At 50.4% G+C, this 23,021-nt stretch overlaps 1 protein-coding gene across 34 annotated transcripts in view; it reads right to left on the bottom strand.

Annotated features, from left to right (window-relative positions):
* Cit (citron) overlaps positions 1–23,021 on the bottom strand; it is a 163,730-nt gene that overhangs the window by 48,596 nt on the left and 92,113 nt on the right. For 26 of the 34 annotated variants that reach the window (XM_006530131.2, XM_030254099.1, XM_006530146.3 and 23 more), the window contains 6 exons: positions 21,554–21,679; positions 18,426–18,521; positions 14,457–14,573; positions 13,419–13,528; positions 12,277–12,451; positions 7,709–7,906 (listed from right to left, as the gene is read on the bottom strand). In XM_006530131.2, the coding sequence (XP_006530194.1) occupies positions 7,709–7,906; positions 12,277–12,451; positions 13,419–13,528; positions 14,457–14,573; positions 18,426–18,521; positions 21,554–21,679 (822 nt within the window). Of the gene's footprint in view, positions 1–7,708; positions 7,907–12,276; positions 12,452–13,418; positions 13,529–14,456; positions 14,574–14,886; positions 15,055–18,425; positions 18,522–21,553; positions 21,680–23,021 lie in introns of those variants that run through there. The other 8 variants (XM_006530139.4, XM_006530143.4, XM_006530145.4 and 5 more) reach the window with 2 other exon arrangements.

The raw sequence follows: 23,021 nt of genomic DNA, 5'->3' as shown, positions 1-23,021 counted from the left end.
ACTGTCTGGAGACAACACAGCAGCCTCTCTTCACAGCATTTGGAAGAGAACATGCACAGGGTTTGGGCTGCTGCATACAAGGGTCTTGAACATCTGCTAATTCAGATATAGGTGAGAGGTTCTGGAAAAAAATCAACCTCAAAAATGACTCTATTTCCCTCTTGCATGTCCTTTTCTTCTGTGCTGTGGTCAGTGCTTGAAACAACAGAACAAGAAAAGGGAGAAATAGTCTAGGTCACCAGGTCATGACAGAGAGGAGGAGAGACAGACAGACACCAGGTCATGACAGAGAGGAAGGGAGACAGACAGACACCAGGTCGTGACAGAAAGTGGGGAGACAGACAGACACCAGATCATGGCAGAGACAGAGGAGCGGACAGACACCAAAATCTTAATGTCTAGGAAGGCATCTGAGGCTCACTGGAAACAGCTGGGAAGGAAGGCTGTGCTCCCACAGATGTTTTAAGAGTTGGGAGATGTTGTAGGGATCATATAGGTCCAGACTGAAAGGCACCAAGGAGCAGGGAGGAGGAGCAGGGAGGAGGGGCGGGGCTGCCGGTCAGGAAGGAGCTGATGGTGCTTGGGCACAGAATGGCGGCAGAGACCAGAGGTGAGCACATGGGACACAGCATGGGGAAAGGTATGGGAGGAGAGAAACCAGGGATACCCTGGGGATGCTGGGCCAGAGGGGCTGTGGCCTATAGTACTATTTGCTTAGCTGTAAGAGCACAGAGAACCATCTAGACTCAGGCAGAGCCCAAAGAAGCCCTTTTCTTAAAAAAGAAAACCTTATTCTCTATAAAAGTCTATCAGGCAACTCAAGAAATGAGAACTATGATGTTCTCTCTAATGTGTCCATCTCCCTAGACATTTATAATAGTGAGAGGCACACAGGGGATTAGTGCACAGCACTGAAGGCACTAGCAACTATCCAAGATAAAACACAAGAGACAACCAACCAAACCAAACCAAAACAACAATGACAACCCTTTAAGAACCAACCAGAGAGAGGAGGAGAGGGAGAGAGGGAGAATGACAGCTGAAATCAGAATCCAAATTAACTGGAGCCTCTGAGGGAGTTCAGGAGTGAGCTGGAGAAAATGCTTCGAGAAGAACTGGACACAAATGTCCACAGTTGCTACAAGCTATGAACCCACAGGTCCAAAACCTTCAGGGAACCCCAGCCTAAGAAACACAGAGATAGTTATTTTTTAGCACGTCACCATCCAACCACTTAAAACCAGCAATAAGAAACTCATCAAACAAGCCGAAGAAAGACCAGCAGGCTAAGTGCCAGGTGGCCGTCCTCTAGGTTGGGCGTGGCTATCACCACCCTGGACCTGGGCAACTCTCTGTACCAGTCCGGGGCCTCACTCACGGAGCAGGAGAAAGGGACAGGCTCCCCTGACAACGCACAGCAGTAAGAGATGGCCGAAAGGAGGAAACGTGATGGTGTGGTTGCCCATAAGCTGCCCACGTCCCTACAAGTAACCCTAATAAATTCACTGGTCCACCAAGCCAGACACGGGTGGAGTGGTTTCTCTGGTCTGCAGTTGCTGTACTAGACTCCCCAGTCAGAGACGGCCCTGGGCAGAGTTTCTATGACTATGATAGAAGAGAGGGTTTGTTTGCTTTATAAAGGGAAGCTAGGGCAGGAACTCAAGCAGGGTAGGAAACTGGAGGCAGAAATTGAAGCAGCCTTGCTCCCCAAAGCTCAGTTGGCCAGCATGCTTTCTCATACAACCAGGCCCACCTGCCGAGAGGATGGCACCACCCACAGTGGGCTGGGCCCTCCCTCATTAGTCAGTTATCAAGTTGCTGCACACACAGGCTTGCCCACAGGCCAGCCTGATGGGAACATTTTCTAGTTTGCAGCTCCCTCCTCCCAGGTGACCCTGGCTTGGGTCAGGTTGACAAAAACAAAAATTCCAAGTGGCACAGTCCAGAGTGACAAGAGGGTCAGGTCCTCAGATGATGCTGTGGGAGGGTTGGGCCTGAGGACAACACAGCAACATTTTAAACCATGTGACAGAAAACAAAGGCAACAAAAATCAGTTTGCCTAGCGTTCTTTAGCAAAAGCATCTCTTCCAGGCAAGGAGGAAATGATGGCTGCCAACGGCATGCATAGGGTGATGGGGACGTATCCCCTGCAGATCAGCACTATATAGGAGTCCTTCAGGCAGGACGATGACAGACAGACACTTATGTCTTGATGTTTTCCACATATAGACCCACTACTGGGAGTTGCTGTGGGTCTAGTGAGAAGGTCCCTAAAGTCGTGACCTTGAAATGGACCATGGGTCCCGCCCCTACCCTCCCCCTCCGCCTTTGCTTTCTTTCTTTCTTTCTTTCTTTTTTTTTTTTTTTGGTTTTTCGAGACAGGGTTTCTCTGTGTAGCCCTGGCTGTCCTGGAACTCACTTTGTAGACCAGGCTGGCCTCAAACTCAGAAATCCACCTGCCTCTGCCTCCCAAGTGCTGGGATTAAAGGTGTGTGCCACCATTGCCTGGCTGTGTTATACTTTCTTATTAACAGCAAAGACTCCAATAACTCTATACCATTAAAACCTCATCTACCTGCCCCACCGGAATCTGAAATCTTAGAAGTCCTGGGTGATTCAGTCCCATGAAACTCACCATGATGGGGCCTCTGGATCACTTGGACATATCAGGTGCCAGCTCCCTCTGGGGCAGAATGTGCGGGGCCGCTGACAGTGTGGTGGGAGCAATGACCACAAAACAGGAAACTGATCCCTTGTGGCTGTGGGGGTCACTATCAGCTCTAACAACCACCCAGCTAATCCCAGAAAGGAACAGGTAAGAGGGGCCAGGGAGGGAAGGAGGGAGAGAGAGAGAGGGGGCGGGAGAGTACTCAGCAGTTAAGAGCATTTAATCTTGTAGGGGACCTGAATCTGGTTCCCAGCACCAAAGGGCAGCAAGCAGCCATCTGTAACTCTACTTTCAGGTGATTTAGCTCCCCCTTATGGCTTCCTTCGGTACTGCACACACATAGTCCAGACAGACATGCAGACCCATACACATAAAATAAAAAGTAATAAATCTTTTTTTTTAAACTGAAAAGAAAATGGTTTGAGTTATGTTTCCTTTAAGCTGAGAAAAGGGAACCACACAGCGTCCGTCCAGGTACGGTGATGTACCTAAGCCAAGATTTGGATCCGACCAGTAAAACCACTGGGTGCTAAATAAGTGATGTACCCAAGCCAAGGTTTGGATCCGACCAGTGAAACCACTGGGTGCTAATTAAGTACTGGTGCTACAGGAATGTCTATGCTCTAAATGTATCAGGGCCCTGGAAAGTGAAGATGTTAGCAGAGTGAGATATGCCAACCAGACGAAACTGCTCTGAAAAGATCCAAACCTCAGGACCGTACAGGGGCCCCGGGCCCGTTTGGGAAGCCCAGAGCTAGAGGCTGGGAGGGACTGACACAAGCTGAGCTGAGCAGACCACAGCCCGCCTGGCCCAACGGCCAGCGACCCTCTCTGGCTGTCTTCACGTGCTCAGTAAGTGGGAGCAAAGTTATTGGGACGGGATCTACAGTGGAAGGTGTTGTGGAAGTTACTTAGCACAGTATTTATGTTGACAAGAACTTTGAAGCCACCATAAACCTATGGTAGGAGTCAAGAGAACGTGGCCCTGAGGGCGGGCCAACTGAAGTTAAGAGCAGCCCAGATGAAACATTGTAGGGCCACAAGGCCGAGGACAGGACAGAAGTGCTCGGGTGGCCCGCCTTCCAGGACCCTCGGCCTGTGGGCCTCCATCCTTTCTGCACTTTCATGCCCCAAGTTCACGTCTTGGCTATTTGGCCAACAGCTGACTAATTAAATACAAGGCTTGAAGTTTGTGTGAAGGGGTGAGAGCCTGCTTGGTTAATGGCTCCAACAAATCAAAGACGCGGCTTGGGCTCAGGAATCCCGCTGCACGGGGAGGAGGAACTTTTCATCAGTGCCCCGAGCTTTTGGCTCCTCACTGTTCAGCTAAGTCTCTCGACCAAATGGGGTCAGGACCATGGAGCCACCTGCAAAGCCTTGCTGGCACTCTCAGGTGCTCGTCACTTCTCTCAGGGAACACCTCGCGGGAAGGGACAGCGCCATCCTCTGGATGGAACGCAGATAGAAAATTCAGTAGCGTGGCTCTGCTGAAGTTTAACCCTGCAGCAGGTGCCTGTGTCGGCTCAATCTCCATCAATCTCAGTGCAAAACCCATCAACAGGATGGGTAACTGAGAATGGGGGACCGAGCAGGCACAGAGGCTCCTGCCAACCTCTTTCAGTGGAGGACTGTGAAGTAACTGAGTGCCATCAGATTTTTCCCGGGGTGGAGGCCGCACCAGGTAAAGTGCTCTGCTCCCAACCTGGGAGGCAATGGCCTCTCTGAATTGAGCAATGATAACCTAGATATGACCATGTCCCAAGTCAACCAAGATTTTGACTTGGCAGCCCTGTGATGCCCAGAACCAGGTCTGAGACCCTGTTGAGGAGGAGTGGGAAGATGGGGAGGAGGACAGGGAGGAGGAGGGGGGGGGGGAGAAGGAGGATGGGGAGGAGGAGGAGAAAAAAAGGTGAGGGGGCCTCGGAATGGACAGGTATTTGGGGGTGGGGCACTTCCCTAGAACAGGAGTGGAAGACATGTCTGCCAACAGCTGCCTGGCCCACCGCATCTCTGCCGTTGTCTGTCTTTATCAAGCAGGGGTCTTCTGTGTGGCCTCAGGCCCTCTCAGGCTGGGGTGCCTGCCATTCTGGCCCGCTCGGCTTCTCCCCTGAGTTTGAGCACAGCCTATGCTCCTTGGACCATCATGTGCAAGAGCGAGAGAGCCTGAGTTTTTAGAACAAGCAAGTGAAGGCTTTTGTTTTGTTTCTTTGTGAAGATTCTTGGAGGCAGTGATCTCATCCAACTAAATTAAGTCGTGACTGGCTGCCGTGCGAGGCTTCAGGCAGCCAGTAGACACGGCACCCTCCACCCAGCAACGGGGCAGGATTTAAGGGACTCATTTCCCACAGATAAACGGCAGTGACGCACGCTCTATTTTATGTCCTCCTCCGTCCAAACGGGCACGGGAAGATGCATGGCCGCTGCCTGCTCTCCCGGTCCCTGCAGAGCAGTGAGATCCATGCCTCATCTTTGGGCACTGCCAAGAAAAGGGAATCATGAGCTGATTCCCTAGGGGGGGAGAGGGCTAAGAGTCACAGTGTTAGGCACACGGCAAGTGCTCGTCACCCACGGATCAACTTGCCGATGTCTGTCTGCTCGCTTCGGAGCTTGGATGTTCACGCAGGGGGAAAGGAGATGACACAATGCGTTTAATAATAGTGGTTCTCCTGTTGGCACACATTCCTCCAAGGCCATTTCCGTCCTTCCTTGCCCTGTTCATTTTGTCTTCCATGCACCTACTTTCTGTTTTCCTCTTCGATCTCAATGTGTCCGGCTTTCTGTCTTGACAAACTGCGTTCAATCCGTTCTCAAAGCAGAGCATAAACAGAGAGACGGCACTGCTATCCCCCACACCCCCGCCACAAACCAGATATTGTGGACACGTGGCTTCATAATGAGTGTTCTCGGAGAGATGATAGAACTTTAGGGCTTGATCAATATCCACGCTTGGCGGAAGTCCCAGAAAACCAAGGACGTCCAGGGCTTCTTACAGGAGGTGCTCCATCACCACTGTCATGCAAACCACTGTGGCCTTCACTGGTCTCCACGAGAGCCTGTCCCTAAAACATCACATTCTCAATCTTGTTTAAATGATGGGATTTCCTAAATCCAAGAACAGGCGGCAACGTGTAAGGAAAAAACTAGTTTAAAGATACAAACACACACACACCTTCCAAACAAGCTAAGTCATAAAGAGCCCATGCTAAAGACCGAGAAAGAAACTCTACTCTGAGAGACGCAGAAAGACTGACTGACTAGCTGGTGTAGGTGGGGCGAGCGTCCAAGTGGGGTTGGAATTGATAAGATATCCATTTAAAAAAAAAAAATCACTGAATAAATCAGCTGCATTGTGCCCTGCCCACAGGAAAGGGCACCCTGACCAGCAGGCATGACTGAGCCCATCTGCTTGGCAGGAACAGTGTGTTACTATGAGAAATGTGTGGGCATGTCTAATATAGCCACCAGAGCTCATTCCACTTTCAGAGTCTGTGCCCACCATGCAGCCTTCCAAAAGCCTTCTAACGGGGCTTGCTTGCTCTCCTTAAAGATTTATTTTACCTTTACGTGTGTGTGTGTGTGTGTGTGTGTGTGTGTGTGTGTGTGTGTGTTGGGGAAGGGGGAGGTGGCAGGGAGGGGATTGCAGTGCCTCTGGAAGCTCAGAAGAGGGCATCAGATCCCCTGGAACTGGAGGTTAGCCAATATGCGTGCTGGGAACAAAACCGCAGGCCTTCTGAATAGAAGCAAGTGCTCTTAAGCATGGAGCTGGCTCTCCGGCCCTCAGGGGTGGTGTCCTCTGAGCAGACGGTCCTGAAGTGGGCGATGTCAGGATCACCCACCCAGAGCATCCTGGTCAACTCAGCAGGCGCATCTTGCTCTGGAAGCTGATGACTGGCGTTCCCCAGGAAAGCCTCTGTCTGGGAGCTCTGCCTGTCACCCTGGAGTGGTCCCTGTAGAATGGTCGCTGGTGGTGGGGGTGGCCAAAAAAGTCTTCCAGGAAGAATGGAGGTGTGAGACCAGTGCTGGCTTCCCATGTACAACCGCAGGAGGGCTCTCTCCCCGCTCGGTGAGCTTGTCTCTCAGAAACCGCAACTTTGATAAGACTGCTTTTGGAGAGGATATCTCTCCTTCGGGAGAGTTTTTCCCACCGTCATCATACCAGAAACATAAGAAACGTGATCGAGGCTGGAGAGATGGCTCATGGGTGAGGACTGTGTCCTGCAATTCCAGATAACTAAGTTCTGGAGGCCCCAAAGTTGGTTCCAACACCTTGTGTGTCTGCTGGCTCACAGTATCCTACAACTTCAGCTCCAGGGACTCTGGCACCCTCTTTTGGCCTCCGCAGGTACTGCACTCACATAGCGTAGATTCACACTTAACTACTGAATAAAAATAAACCAAAGTGGGAAACAGAGAGAAACCTAGGCAGCATGGGAGTATACACCTGGGATCACAGCAACTCTGAAACAGACCAGGGGGATTATAAGTTCAAGACCACTCAGGACTACACAACTCAAAACATCAGCAAAATAAAGTAAAATAAGATAAAAGCATAAAGCAGAAATACACCTTGAAAGAAACAGTAATACAAATGAGACCAAGCAGGAACAAAGCAAAAAAAGGAAAAAAAGAAGAAAAAAAAGACCCAGGAATAGGCTCTTGGAAGTAGATGACTGGGGACAGAAATTATTAATTTTGATTCTGATTATTATCTACCAAAGTAGAAGACCCAAGTACATAGACTCTAGCCAAAATGAACCTCACGTGTGACAATGATCGTTTTAAAAAGAGGACCAACAGATAAACACAGGAGGAATTTTTCAAGTGCACAGGGGGGAGGATCTTCCTGGATGAGCTCGTGTATTAACGCCAACAAAGGAGAAGTCTCTCTACACAAGCTATTTTCCCACCCACCATCCGCACCCAGGAATCATCTTCTTCCCCTTTCTCCTGACATCTCTAAGAGTAAACAAAGACACCTGGCGCCTACTCTCATCCTGGCTAAGACCTCCTGAAGCTCCCGGAGATGCCTGCAGACTCACCGTGAGCGCCTGGATCTCCTCCTCCGCTTCCGCGGTTGTCTCCTCCAGCTCTGTCTTCGCCTGGCGGAGCTGGCTCTCCAGCGCTGCCCGGGCGGCCTGCAGGGCCGTCAGCTGGGACTCGCGCTCCTGCAGGGACAGCTGCAGCTCCGTGAGCTGCCGCTTCAGCTCCAGCTTCTGCTCCTCGTGCTCCAGGCTGACCTGCGGAGGGGTTGACATGCTCAGGAGACTGTAGAGAGAGAGGCTGTGAAGACACAGCCTGCCGCAAAGCCTGCAGCTTTGACCTGGTCTTGGATCCAACAGCTAAGCCTGGGCAGAGGGGGCCACCTTCGGGCTTCTCAGAAATCGATAGCTCTGAGAGATACAGCAGGATGTAGAGTGAGCTCTCCCATGGGTTCATTCAACTACAGACTGAGAATATTCAGAGAGAGACTGGAGAGAGACTGTGTCTGTGTTGGCCTACACACACACAGAAATGTCTTCTTCCCCTACACAGGTCAGTATCCTGGAACTTGCTATGCAGACTGGGCTGGCCTTGAACTCACAGAGATCGGCCTCCCAAGGACTGGGACTAAAGGCTTGCCCCACTACCACTCTACCAGCATAGCTTCTTAGAGAACAACCGCATAGTAGTGGTGTCCTCTGTGGCCTGTAGCACACACGAGACGCACAGAGGCTCTATGCAAAGGTTTCCCTCTCTTCCGAAGGCATTTGGGCAGCTACAGGTTTGGGTAGCAGTGAGCAGAGTCCTAGAGCCCAAGCCCTACTGACCATCCCTTATCCAGACGCTTAGGAAGGCTTCCAAAGGGAGGCAAGGCAAGGCAGACAAGGGAGTCTCGGATGAAACCTAATGAGTCCCCCAGATGAGTAGAACATTTAAAGGTAAACGGACAGAAATAACATCTATTAGTGACAAAGACACCTTCACAGTTGGAACACAAATGCCACAATAGGTTGGATGCTATTTCTTCTAGACGTTCTCATGCTGACTTATTCCTGTTAGGTAGCCTGCAATAATGTCATGTTTTGAGGTAAGCACCCTTCTTCCATCTGCCCGAACAACCATCCTTCTACTTGATGTTTTATGCATTTGCTTAAGGAAAATTTAATGAGCTATTTCTGTGTCGAGGAGGATACGGAGAGGAAAGACAGGCTGTGCCTTCGAGTTGAGGAGCAAGAGGAAAGTTGCTATCTGCAGTCAAGTGTGACGGTTGGTCGGGTGGGGACATGGAAGGCTGCTGTAGAAACAACAGAGGCGCAGTGGCTGACTCCTGCAGAGGACTCGAACTCGATTCCTAGCTCCCACATCAGGGGCAGCTCAGCACCACCTGTAAGTCCAGCTCCCCGGGATCTGACATCCTCCTCCACCGGCCCCAGGAGGTACAGACCAAGACAAATCGCACCAAGCTTCTCTGGGGACACCACAGGCTGAGGTACCAGGGCAGGCAGAGCAAGCTCAGTGGGATGGACTTACACAGAAGGGCAAAGCAAGAGGTTTTAGTTCCAGGAGATCTAACGCCCTCTTCTGGCCTCTGCAGGTACTGCAAATGCATGGTACACATACAAACACATAAACATTAAAAAAAATCATAAAAAGTGAGAATTGACAGGATCCTGCGTGAACCTAGCATGCACAAGGCCCTGGTCAGGTTCGACTGAGCAGGGATGAAGCCATTCCAGGACCATGCCAAATGAGTAAGGGACGTTTGCTGTCCTCACAGGAAATCTACAAGAGTTGACAACAGCGGGATGGGGGTGGGGTGGTGACCCAGCAAAGAAGGAACTTCAGAGAAGGTGACATCCAAGTCCCAGCTCACCAGAGCCAAGAGAAGAAGGAACTGCAAAAGATTTCACCAACAACACCTGTGATCAACACCAACAACAATCAACTAATTTGATTGGGGGCAGGGAACAAGGAACAGAAGAGAGTTAAGTGGCTGCCAGGTGGGCATCTCCCAGGGAGCGAGGTCAGTGACTCCAGCACACCAGCGGAAGAGAAGAGACCCTATAAGGAAAAGGTAGGAGATTCATCGCTAATGTGCTAACTTGCTGTATTAATTCCAACAAAGGAGAAGTCCCAAGATCCTAAAGTGACAGTAACCAAGATGGTGTGACTGCAGAAGACACTATTAATGGTACCAGGGTCACTCAAAAGAGCTCCCCAAGAACTTGAAGAACAAGGTGTCACCATTACCTCCACTCTACAGATAACAGATAAGCAGACTGCACTCTGGAGAGATCAGGCAATTATGCAAATGTTACACAGCTTTAAAAAAAATACAAAATAAAAAGATGGCAGGGTTGGCGCTCGAACCCAGGAAGTATGGTGGGAGTTCGTGTTTGCAAACATAAAGTCTTACTGTTTGTCTCATTAAAATGCCAGCTGTCAGAGCAGGCTGGGACTCTACCAGCAAGCCCCAAATTTCCCCAGATGTCCTTCGGCAAAACCAGGAGGCACGGGTGAGAGGGAGTCAAGGGAAATCAGGCAGCTGAGAGCTGGGCACTTAACAAGCGCTCAGAAGCCCAGGGGGCCATAGAAAGAGCTACCACTACACACAGAGGCGAAGGAGAAAGCTCAGGGCCCTTTAAGGCAGAGAAGACTTGAGGTTGAGGCCTCTGCCCCGAATCTCAGTACCAGCATGCCTCCCAGAGAAGACCGACTGGCCTTGTTCTATTTAGAGCTAAACTCCAAAACTCCCAGGGAGAAGACAGAGCCTCTTATGAAACATTTTAAGTTTCTCCTACCATCCTGGGGGTGGGGGAAAGTGGTGAACTGCTTCCCAGGTGAGCCACCGCACAGCGCAGGCTCAGTAGACAGACAGACAGACAGACAGACAGACAGACAGATCTGGGAAGGAAAGACAAAGACAGCTGCTGCTGTGCCCAGGCTGAGAGCGTCTGTCTGGGTTATTTGCACTGACAGGCCTAAGGCTGACTTTTCTGGGAAGAATGAAGTATAAAGTGGAGGATTCAAGGGAGACCAATTCCCACACTCCAAGGAGGGTCTCAGTCATGCAAAGCGCTTGTCTAAAAATCAAGAGAAGGGAGGGAGGGAGGAAGGGAGGGAGGAAGGGAGGGAGGAAGGGAGGGAGGGAGGAAGGGAGGGAGGAAGGGAGGGAGGAAGGAAACTACACAGCCTGGCATGGTGGAACACGCCTTTAATGCCAGCACTTGGGAGGCAGAGGCAGGCGGATTTCTGAGATCGAGGCCAGCCTGGTCTACAGAGTGAGTTCCAGGACACCAGAACAGCCAGGGCTATACAGAGAAACCCTGTCTCGAAAAGCAAAACAAAAAACAAAAACAAACAAACAAACAAACAAAAACACCTAACTACAAATCCACCTTCCAAATTCCATTTTTAAAAAGCAATTAAACCATGCTCTGTGGCTCACGCCTACGGTACCCCTCAGAAGGCTGAGCCAGGGCTGTCTCTGTCTCAGAGAACTTGCAATAAAAAGCTGATGCCTGGGAAGACATTATAAGACGCTCTGTGTGATGCTACGGAAGAGATCCAGACCTTGGAAGGCCCTGGAAGCAGGATTATGTTATCTTTGGAGCCCGCATCTGTAGCTGTGAGGACACCTTCTCGACCGCAGTCTCTTCCTTAAGAAAGAAAGTACACTCTTCCACAAACCCCATCATAAATATGCGTGTCTTCCCTGCACGAGGCACTATCCCCACACCTGCCTGGGTGTCTGACTTGCAGGAATGGCTTTCCAGTCTTGCTAGTTTGGGGTCAGTTAGCTGGATGCACACCCAAGGTCAGGAACACTCATCTCACATTAGCACATTATACCCTGGCTACTAATTGGCACACAGTAGGTCCTTAACAAATCCACAATGGGCAGCTGCATCTAACTTCCTGGCTTTGATGGAACTGTCCCCAAGCCTTGCTGTGTTCTCCGTAAAGCGTAGCTCGGCCCAGTTTCCCTGTATCAGGCAAACAGAAGCCTGGCTGTCCTTTCATCTCCCGTCGTTAGGACACCTCTGCCCCAGCCGTAGGCCTGTAAGCAGCCCCTGCCTGTACTGTACACCTCATGGTCCTCATTAAGTCCTGCTGAAGGGGGAGCTGACTGCTCAGCCACTGTTGGACAGATGCATCAACCTACACGGCCCCCCACATAGCCTTAAGAGGGAGGAACGTCACCGCTGACACTTCACAGATGAGGAGGTGGAAGCATGGGCATATTAGTTATGAACAGAAAACGATGGGGCCAGCAAGAGGGCTCAACAGGTTAAAGGGCTTGCAGCCAGGCCTGAACAACCCAAGTTTGATTCCCCAGAGCCTAAAGGGTAGGAGAAAACCAAACTCCCAAAAGTTGTCCTCCGACTGCCTCAGGCACGCTGTAGCGTGTGTAAGTATGCATCTGTATACATACAATGCTATTTTCTGAACTGGTAATAAGTAGAAGTGAATTCGAACCCGAAACCACATGGCCCAGACTCAATGCTTAGTCACCATGTGCAAGGCCTCTGCTGTATGCTGGCTTACCTTTGAAAGCTGGCTGGCTCCTGAACTGGCTCCTCCTCCCACCCCCAAAACCACTCCAGGGACCGACCCTCCTCCTCACCTCCCTCAGCCTTGTTTCCAGCTCCAGCAGCCGACTCTTGTCACTGTGATCTTGGTGGCTGATCTTCTCCAGTTGCTCTTCCAGCTTTCGGTTCTGGGCCTCCAGCTTTCCGGCCTGCGTCTCCAGGTAAAATTTCTGCTGCCTGAGTTCTGAGATCATCTCTTCCTGGGCCTTCCTGGTAGGGGTGGGGTGGGAGGGGATCCAAAGAGAATTATCAGAGGTAAACAGACAGAGAGGCAGAGTGAGAAGGTACAACTTGCGTGACTGGGCAGTGGGCACTCCAAGATCAGCCCCAGCCCGATGCAGGCTTATCGATGTGAGGGGCCTGGGACCCTTCCAATCATCCCTGCTCTGAGCGCCTTGCCTGTTGGATTAAGTAAGGACAAGCGACAGATGCTGCCAGGTCAGGCCTTTGGCAGACCTTTTCCTTTTTCTCTTTTTGAGCCTGTCTACAAAGAAGCAAGAGCTCTCCTCTGACGAGAGGTATCCTCCTCAGAGCTTGTAACACATGCTCTGTGAAAGACAATGCCATCAAGAAAAAGAGTCTTGCTCCTTCTGGAACTTTGTGAGGGCTCCCTCTCCATCCCACCAACTGGAACAAGTATTAAAACCTAGATTCCCCCAAGACCTCGGAGCAGCTTATCCAACTGGTTCATGTTAAGATGGGAACGTTTTTCTCAGATCTCTAAAGGGACTGACATTCACGAGGAACGTGATCCTTCTGGCAGGAAGATCAGGACCAGAGCACTCATGGACCCAGCCATCCTTGCTCCTTCCAGCAGAAGGCACAGCTGAAAGCCGGGCACATGGGAGCAGGTGCTGTCAGCACCTCTTGCTGACAGCACCTGCAAGTCAGCATGGAAAAGAGGGACAGTAGCTTCCCCAAACCAAGCTAGAACCAGCCCCATTAGCCTCAGCAAACTTCTCTGTGGTCCGGTAGGGGCTTGAGGTATTTAAGAGTACCGGACTCAAAGGGGAGCTGCAGGAGGATGGAGGCCCTTCAGAGGACAGCAGAACTACACAAGTCTGCACAGGAAGGCTGGGCACGGGACTGAACCAGTTAGGACTCCCACCAGACAAAAGAACAGACTTTCTGTGCCAGCAGAGGTGGCCAAGCTTGGGGAAGCATGCAGCATGCTTACATGTTCCTCTGGGTGAAGAGACTGCTGTTTGCCGCAAGCTTGTTGGCTTCCGACAGCTCCACGATCCTCTGCTCCAGGGATCGGATCTTGGAATCCATCGCGTTGATCATCTGAAACACAGGAGACACCTCACACGTGAACGGGCACATGAAGAGAGGGGCTAAGGTGGGCCCTGGGAGCTGAACAGATCATCTCCTTAGAAACCCATAGGTTGGCCAGAGGCAATGAGAGGAGCCACCAGACTGTACCCTGAACGTCACAGGTGTCATTGCCCGGCGGATGGCATTCAGCTGTTTTTCCAACGGAAACCAGGGTCTTCTCACTAAGTGGCCTGTGTGGAAGGCCACTTAGTGAGAAGCATACATAGAAGCACCTTACATAGAAGCAGGCCTCTTCACATCCCCGTGTCCCTTGTACATAACCCGGGCCTTTAGGAGCTTCTGACCCAAAATACAAGTACATATATAACATATTCCTCTACATTTTCCTAACTTATTAAACAGTAGGAGTTGAGGGTGGAGGCTAAAATGAAAGGTAGGCAGGACCCTCCCTTAGAGAGGATGAAGGCACCAAACCCAGTGTCCTTATACATGCAAGGCAAGTGCTTGAGCACTGAGCTACGTGCCCCCCCCCCCTTTCCCTTGGTAATTCGGGGGTGGAGAGCCCCAGTGACAGGTCTGTGACAATACAGATTGACAAGCATCACAGACCAGTCCTGTGCCCAGCAAGTTTACATTGGAAGGGAGAGAAACTAGAAAATTAAAAAAAGAGAGATCGAGCCATGGGAGACTGGGGGCAGCATTGGGTGCTGTCCAGAGTTCTGAAAGACCACACTGCAGCAGGCTGCCATTCGGGTTTATAAATCCGACCCTGTTCTTTTGGGACAGGAAGCTGTTTCCGAGAAAGCTTCCTGGTACCCATAAACCTCGTAGGATATCATGGAGAGACCATGTCACCAGATGAAACGGGGTGAACTCTTGGCCTTGCAGGTACATAACCTCTTCCTGGGAAGATGGCACGGCTTGTCTTAATACCCACCGCCTTCTGCTCGCTGAGGATCTTGCCCTTCTCGTGGGCCTCCTCCTCGTGTCTCTGCATCATGTTCTCCAGGCTCTCCTTGTCGGCCAGGTCCTTCTTTATCTGATTGTCCAATACCTATGGAGATATGAGATGTTCATACCCCGGGGTGGGCGAGGGGGCGGGGGGAGGGGAGGCAACAGAGGCCCAGAGTCTGCAGACTCCAAGGTGGAAGGCGAAACCAGAACACAGTCTATTCACCAAGATGGCATGCGGGCGGGCGAGAGGGTGCCTGCCAAGGGCCTACTGTAGAGTCAGCAGCTCCAAAGACCAGTGTATGTGCAAGAAAGTGAGAGTGGAGAGAGAGGGAGGAGGGGGAGAGGGAGCGAGTATGGGTCAGCACCTAGACCTGTAAGAGCGAAGCACCTAGCATCTGAGAGCATTACATTACCTGGGGGAGCTTTTCTTAGCCAATACACCAGGAGTTTTCGGAACATGCCTTGCTCCTAATTTGTACAAAGTGAATTCTGGGTCCTCCCAAGCCATGCATCTCAGAAAGAGAGGAGCTGAAGGGCCAGGGTAAGTCTGGGTGACTGAGGCTGCTGTTCTGACACAGCCAGGGATAAGAAGGCGTTGCCCTGCCCGGCAGTATGTGGGTGGGGAAGATAATACAAAAGGCGGGGGTGGGGGTGGGGTGAGGGGAAGATGGCTCTTTTCCTCTGATGTAACCAGGATGAAAAGTCCCTGGAAAAAGACACTGTCCCCAGGGAGAGAGACATGCTCTGTTCTCTAGGCTTACACTTCAGGACCTTCTAGTCCTAAAGAGGAAAAATAACACAGTAATGGTATCACCAAACACCAGCTTGGTCTCATGTTCTACGAGGCACTTGGCCCTCCCAATCGCCACAACCCCGAGGGGCAGAAAGGAAGGAAGATACTGAAGTCCCCTGAGCCTTTGACCACTCGAGACCCTGTGCTCCTTATCACAAAGAACATTTGCCTTTGTGAACGACACCCGCTGCCACCCAGAACAACGAGAGGAGACTGGGAATAAAGCTGACAGAACTGGGGTCACAGATGGGATCTGAAATATGCCTTTCCCACAAGATCTATTGTGAGGGGCCCTTTACAGCTTCTCGGGACAGCGTCCCTAAAAAAAGAGCCAGCCAGCAGGGAAGGGGCCCGCAGGAGAAAGGAAAGAACATGTTTCAAAGAAGGCTTTAAACTAAAATTGACTGGTGGGGGAAAGAAAAAAAGCAAACGTCTGTGGGGACCGGAAGGTTGACAGCGGGGTCACGAGGAGCGGAGGGCTCAGCAGGATGATGAAGTGACCGCTCTGCTGGGTTTCTGAGGGTGGTTCTAAAATTATGAGCAAGAACACAGTGAATCCAGGGTACGACCAGAGCTGTGACAGAGACGGCCTTAGACAAGCTGGAACCAGAACACAAGGCAGAAAGGTTAACGAGCAGACGTCTGTGTGGATCCCAGTAGAGAAGGCAGAAGGAAACAGCCTTTTCTGAATGTTCCCCAGGGGTCTACAAGGTAAAGTTCTGTCTAGCCAGAGAGATGGAGACTGCACAACACACACAAAGCCCAGTCTCGGGGGGCCTCCTTTTTCTTCAGGGTGCTAATGCAAAGGAAGGCGTGGTCAAGGTGACTGTTCTAAATCAGACCCTGACCTTGGCAGTGATGGGTCTCAAAAAGAGCTGCACGTGGATCAGAAGGGCCAAGCTTCCACAGGGGTCCGACCAGCAGGAAGAAAGGGGTTGGGGGTAGGGGTTAGAGATGTAAGACAAAACATGCCTTCTAACTGGCACTTCTTCGATATCCTCTTGCAAACCGCAGAGTGGATTCCACAGGGGTTACCGTCATCACATACCCGGGCTAGGCGACTACCGTATAAAGTCTCATGCCAAACATTAAAGCTGAGAGCCAGTACAAATCCCAAACTAGCATGTCTGGTCAGGGAAGAGATCACATAGGATATAATGACCAAAGTCATGCACAAGGAGCGAGGCTCAGTTCTCAGGGGGTAGGGGTGGGAAGAGAATTAAAATATTTCAGACCAAAAACCAAGCAGAGGCACACTAAGAAAGATACAAAGCTGTTTCTAACAGGAGGCATTTGCTGAACCCAGTGAACTTAAGCGTCAGGCACCACAGCCTTAAAAGCTTTGAGAGAAGACAGAAGTCAAAGATCCCGTTAATGATTTTTCCGAAGAGAATGGGCAGCCTGACAGTTATACGAAAGGGAACTGACATCATGAGAGAGCAAAAGAGAGATGGGTGAAAAGCCAGTCTTCAAAAACACCAATTATCAGACAGCTCTGCCCGCTGCAGTTCAAGAACTGAAAGGCAGACCTGAAGATAAATCCGTAGAATTGAAAATCATCATCCACAATTTAGTAAACTTGAGAATGAAACAAACAGAATATCTTCCCAGGAATAAAGCAAACCCCTGACATTAAAACCTCAGTAGATTGGTTGGTCCGCAGTTTAGACACAGTTAAGAGAGAGAGTTAGCAAAGTGGAAGGCAAAGCGGTAGATATAGCACAGAGAGATGAAGAAAAGGAAAACGCGGAAGATGGTGGATTCCTGGACCTAGCACAGGTCTATTCAAGTTCTCAAAATGGCAAAAAAGGGACAAAAGATGGAGAAATAATACCTGAAAACACTGACTACTCATTTCCTGAGTAGAGTAGAAATGTGCCAATGTACTCAACATATCATAAATTTCAAGCAGGAGTAAAGTAAAAGAGATCCAACATCCCAACAGCTCACAGAAAGACCTAGAAGAATTAGGCAGAGGAAAACACTAAGGGGTGTGTGTGTGTGTGGAGGGGGAGCTTAGAGGCTCATTGTCAAGAAGGTAATAGCAAGACTTACACATGACTTCAAAATAAAAGCCAAAGGAGAGTGGGGTAGACAGCCATAGAGCACTGGAGCAGCCAGTGGAAAACGTGGCACCTAAGAATGAGGCTGGCGTGTGTGTGTGTGTCTGTGTGTGTGTGTCTATGTAGTGTGTGTAAGCACACAGGAAGCAGAGACTGAATTAGAGGAGTAGGGGGTGGGACAGAAGGAGTTGGGGGAAAGCAGGAGTGAAAGAGAAGGAAACCAAAAGGGGGGTCAGACACAAGAGAGGGTAATGCCAGAAATGTGAAGGAAGTAAAAGACAGACATATAAAAAAATGTCCTAATGGATAGCAGTGCTTTGTACCATAAATACATGCCATTTCTAAAGACTGAACCTAAGGAGCTGGACAGATGGCTCAGCAGTTAAGAAAGAGCACCACCTGCTCTGGTGGCTTCACAGTCACCTGTAACTTGAGCTCTGGAGGATTCAGCGCCCTCTTCTGGCCTCCTTGGACACTGCACTCACATGCACATGCCAAACTCAAACATACATATACACACACATGTATGCAAGTAAAAAAATAAATAATAAACTTAAAAAATGAGGACAAGGGCTGGTGAGATGGCTCAGTGGGTAAGAGCACCCGACTGCTCTTCCGAAGGTCCAGAGTTCAAATCCCAGCAACCACATGGTGGCTCACAACCATCTGTAACAAGATCTGACGCCCTCTTCTGGAGTGTCTGAAGACAGCTACAGTGTACTCACATATAATAAATAAATAAATCTTTAAAAAAAATAAATAAAAAAAAATGAGGACAAAACAAACACATTTTCAAAACAACCCCAGATCGTCACAGAATTAGGTTCCTAAGGACATACTTTAAACAAAAGGAAGGGGTACCTGACCAATTCACAGATGCAGAAAGAAAATTAAAAGCGAAGAATGTGGAATGTGGTAAACATGCCCTGAATCATAGCGGGGTTAAAAACAAATAAATAAAGATGGAACCACAACCCTGGTCTGCCCTTTGCTCTAGCAAGTGCTGAGCCCAGAGGCCCAGGGAGAGCCCAGATGCCTAGATGCCCAGATGCTATGCAGGGGAGGTCAGACAAGACGGAGGAGGAGGTCGATTTACCTTGATCTTTTCCTCGTAGTGCTGTTCTTTCTGTTTCAAGTGTACTTCTAGATGTTGAGCTGAGACCTGAGCCTCCCGATGTTTCTCCTCCAGCTCCTGGACACAAAAGAGCAGTCAGTCAGGTGGGCTCGGGGAAGGGCACCAAGGCGGGCAGGCACGAGACACTCACAGGGACCATGACTGCCACAGGCAATGCACGCGACAGGTAGCCGTTGCTCCTGCAACACTAGACTAAAGCTCTTGGGAAGGAAATCAGCACCACACGTGGCTCTGGCTCTCTCAGTGCGCACACGCGCGCGCGCACGAGCACGAGCACACACACACACACACACACACAGAGCCAGTGGGCTGTGAGGCTGGGATCAGAGATGAGATGGTGTGACAGGCCAAGACAGGCAGCGGCTTGACTTTACACAGAGAAATAAAGGTAACAAGACAGCATTAGGTTCCGCACAGCACAAAGACCCTGACCACTGTCTTAAGCCTCAGGCTAATTGAGGTGTTGGTGTTCATCAGCCTTAAATAAGAAAAGGGGTCCTGATGTATTATGGAGATAAACAATTGGAGGGGTGAGGTCTTCCTCACTCATTAAACATTGCTCAAGAACCCTTGCCAAAAAGGAAAGCAATTACAATTAGCAAGTATGGAAAAAATCCTGGCATTGTGAGTGACTCCTGTAAACGACTGGAATGTAGAGATGTGAATCCTGAGACATGGGCACATGACTTAGTGTTTCTGTGAAGTGTGTGAATGGGAACATGGGCGGTGGCCATGGAAACGCCAGCGCACACGCGTGAGGAGGAGACACACTGGGGTTGCGTGAGCAGCTTGAGCGGACGGCGCTCATGCTTCCTCTATGGCTGTCTGTCCTTCAACAAAACTCATGATTCGTTAGAAAACTACGGCAACTCATTTGCCCGTGTGTTAGAAACCGGCCCTTTACGAAAGGCGGCATCCAATTCACTGCAGGCACCCTAACTGCAGACATGGCCGCACAGAACCAGGAATCTGGGCCCATTGGTTAATACGGACACCAGAGGTCATGGGAAGTTGATATCCCACGTTCTCTTCAACGAAGAATTCTGAGGAATGAGGAAATTATGTGAGATACGTCACAAAACAGAAGGCAGGGGAGGAGGGCGCTGTTGGGGGGAGCTTCTGAGAGTCACATGCTCACAAAAACCCGCAACTCTGCAGTGTCAAGCTTGTCCATTAAGACCAAGTGCGCAAAATCTGCTGCGATCCACCAGACGTGCTCCCAGGGAAATTGGACATAAACAGGAGTCTAATTAATAAAAACATTTTACGGGCTTTGAGCATGTGCGCGAAAGGGCCCGAGGCAAAGACTCCTTTATATGATTGAGGGCCCCAATGACACATGTTGAAATTTCTTATCGGAAGAGCATGCATATTTGGGATGTGCTTCCCAGCGTCACCAGTCCATGACAGGACGAAGGACCGCTCTTGGCCCGTGTCCTGTACACTCTGCAGCCCGAGCACAAGGGTCTTGAGCAAGAGGCACATTCTGTTAAAACGAGGGCACATTCAGCCACGCACGAAGGCACTTGGGTGGGTAACAAGGTACATTCGGAAATAAAGAAAGTTTGCTTGTCTTGCTGGTTACGAATCACTTGTTAATCATCTTTTTTCAGGTTCAGCCCTCATAAGATGTCACAGAAACAGGGATAGAGATCTATAAACTGGTTAAAGGGAAGACCCACCACTCACTGAGTCTGACAAGGATATGGGCAGCATCTAAAACGCAGGGCCTGGTCACTCACACCTCACTACCGGGTGGATGGTTTTGTCTTTGTTGTTGTTGTTATTTGTTTAATGTCTCTTTTTCTATATGTGTCAGAGCAGTTCTCCCTGTTCACTGCTACATTTCCAGCTCCCTGGAACAGGGCCTGGTGCATAGTAGAAGCTCATTAAATATTTGTTGAATGAATGAATGAACACGTCACCGTTAAGTAGGGAAACCCTCTGGGAACCACAGAAGAATTGAAACCTTTCGTTGATGGTTAGCCGGGTAAAGGGTAACAGTGGCAGGATTTGTCTTCACTCATGGTAAAACTCACGTGCCTGACAACGGCCAGAAGAGATTTTGAAGACAGAACAAGAGATCGGAAAAGAATAGACATCCACGTTTGTCTTTGTGTGCGGACACACACACGTATGCACATAAATATAGAGACTGGATGGCAAAGCGTAACAATTTGACCAACTCCTCTTCTCTGCATTTGCTCCAGAACATACTTAACATTGGTGAATATACAGAGTCACCTATGAGGGGTCAATACTGTGCAAACCTCTAAGGCAGCCATCCTCGAGGACGTACACCCATGGGGATCCCACTTCCCAGAAGTGACAGGAGAGATGAAGTGGCCTTTTAACATCCCCACCTCCTTCTGGGGGGAACAACTGCGCATTGGGCATGAATTACAAGCCACCCCTGAGCCTCTCAGACATGACATCTAACTTCTGACTTTGGGAGTGAGGCTCAAAGGCGGTCCTTCACCCTGGGCCAGGGACATAAGTCAACATGTCTGCCAACACCCCCTTGTTACGTTAATTTGGTCATCAGTGCCGAAGATAGACTCTGAGTGATGAAGAGATAGATGCTCCAGCTGAGGCAAGGAGAAAGGCAATAAACACAGCCGCCGCCGCCAGCGGGGTGAGTGGGTGAAGAGCCACCCCGGGCGGATACTACTTACTCTGAGGGAACCCGCATGACTCATTTCTTTCCTTTCTGAGAGTGAGAATCTGAGTTTGGGCCGTAGCTGTCTATAAAGCCCCAGTAGCTTTTTGCACTGGTTTTGCCGAATTAACAGCCAAGCAGAACTCTGCTGAGAGGAGGGTGTGTGAACGAGTCACATGACAAAGGCCCAATTCCATTTTTTAAGATGCCGGGTGAGAGCAGACCAGGGAACAGTAAAGACTGCAGTGGCTGGTCACTAGTGCTAAGATGTCCAGGCCTGGTTCATCCGTTCCACTCCGCAGGTGGCTCTCTCTGACACCACCTCTCTCTCCATCCACCTACGCAGTGACACCCCCACAGGACAGCGTGCGAGCCTTCTTGCCCCCTTCCCTGTGAGACCGCTAACTTTGCACCTTTGGTTCCTGCTCACCAGAATTTTATCAGCCATCTGCTGGATCTGTTCGGACTTTGTCTGGATGTCATCCTTCAGTCTGTTCTCTCTACGCTCCATGGTCTCTAGTCTCTTTACCTTGTTCTCCAGGGAGTGGCGGCGTTCCTGTGGGTCGTGAATCAATCAGAGAGTTTTAATGGAGCAATCGCTGCAGGCATACCACCTGCACCGAGGGAAGAGCCCTCGGGAAGTGTACTCTCAGGTCGGGAGGGGAAAATCCCAGGCACCTGACACAACGGCAAGGTGACAACTCTAGGACTCAGTGCTCGGCTGTGCGGATTGCAAGAGTGCATTCATTCATTCAAATATTTACCAAGCACCTACTATCTGCAAAGGACCACACTGGGCGTCATGTGGAATACAGAGGAAGATGACGCACTCTGCCCTTGGAGAAGGTAAGACAAACCACAAATAAACACACACAGATTAGGAGTGGCGGGGGCCGGGGGCGGGGTAGGACCACAAAGCAAAAGGTTTGGGGTGTTGTGGTTATTGATGGATGGAAGAAGGGGGATGCTGGGCTGCACAGTTTAAGTATGGGTAATGGGGGGGCGGGAGGGGGTAAGGGCTGGGGTGCAGGAGGCCACTCATACACACGACAGTTGCATTAAAGGAAGCTCAGAGGAAACAACCTTGGTCAGAACCCAACAGGAGCTCCAAGGAAAGGCCAGACAGACGGACCGCTGCAAGGGCAGGGTGGAGAAGAGCGAATGGAAAAGAATCAGTGCCCGGGGGGTCGGGTGTCAACCGGCTGCCCCATAGAGCTCAGGGCACACCTAATACATAGACACCCTTAAAGATTCAGGGTAGGGCAGGAAAACTTGGGGGTTCATGAATCTTACACTGTGTGTTATTTGGGGAGATGGACAGAGCTGGAGCTGGAGATCAAGAGAGGGGAAGGGGTCCAGCCTGTGAGGAAGGAGACAGAAGCAGAGGGCAAGGAAGAAAGTCAGCTCATTTATATTTATAGGGCTCGGTGACTCACTAACAGCAACTCTCAGAGACAAGCAGACGATGCCAAGCCAAGGTTTCAAGGCTGGGGCAACCGGAAGAATAGCAGGGGGTGTGACCGCCATGTTGATACTACAAGAGGAAGGTAGTTTCTGGAGACAGTTATGGGGGGGGGGGTGTCACTCTGAACTTGAGACACTGTTCACACACATTCTGGGGATTTCAGGATGACACTGGGAAACGGCCAGGAATGCCGGGGGTGAGGACAGACCCCAGACAGCCATGTATAGGCAGGGTAACATGCAGACTGCAGTGGGGAAGTGGGAAGACCTGGGGAAAGACAAGACAAGACAGTGAAACTAAGTGTGTCACAGTCCACTGCGTGAGACAAGGGAGGGAAGACGGGCGGCGGACAGGCACAGACGGGTAGAGACGTCTCACTCCATACTCCTATTTTGTCTGCACTGTTTACGTTTGACAGTGAACAGCCGGTCGT

This window comes from Mus musculus, chromosome 5 (assembly GCF_000001635.26).
Source record: "Mus musculus strain C57BL/6J chromosome 5, GRCm38.p6 C57BL/6J".
NCBI classification, from domain to species: domain Eukaryota; kingdom Metazoa; phylum Chordata; class Mammalia; order Rodentia; family Muridae; genus Mus; species Mus musculus.
This window is presented reverse-complemented; position numbering and strand designations above follow the sequence as displayed.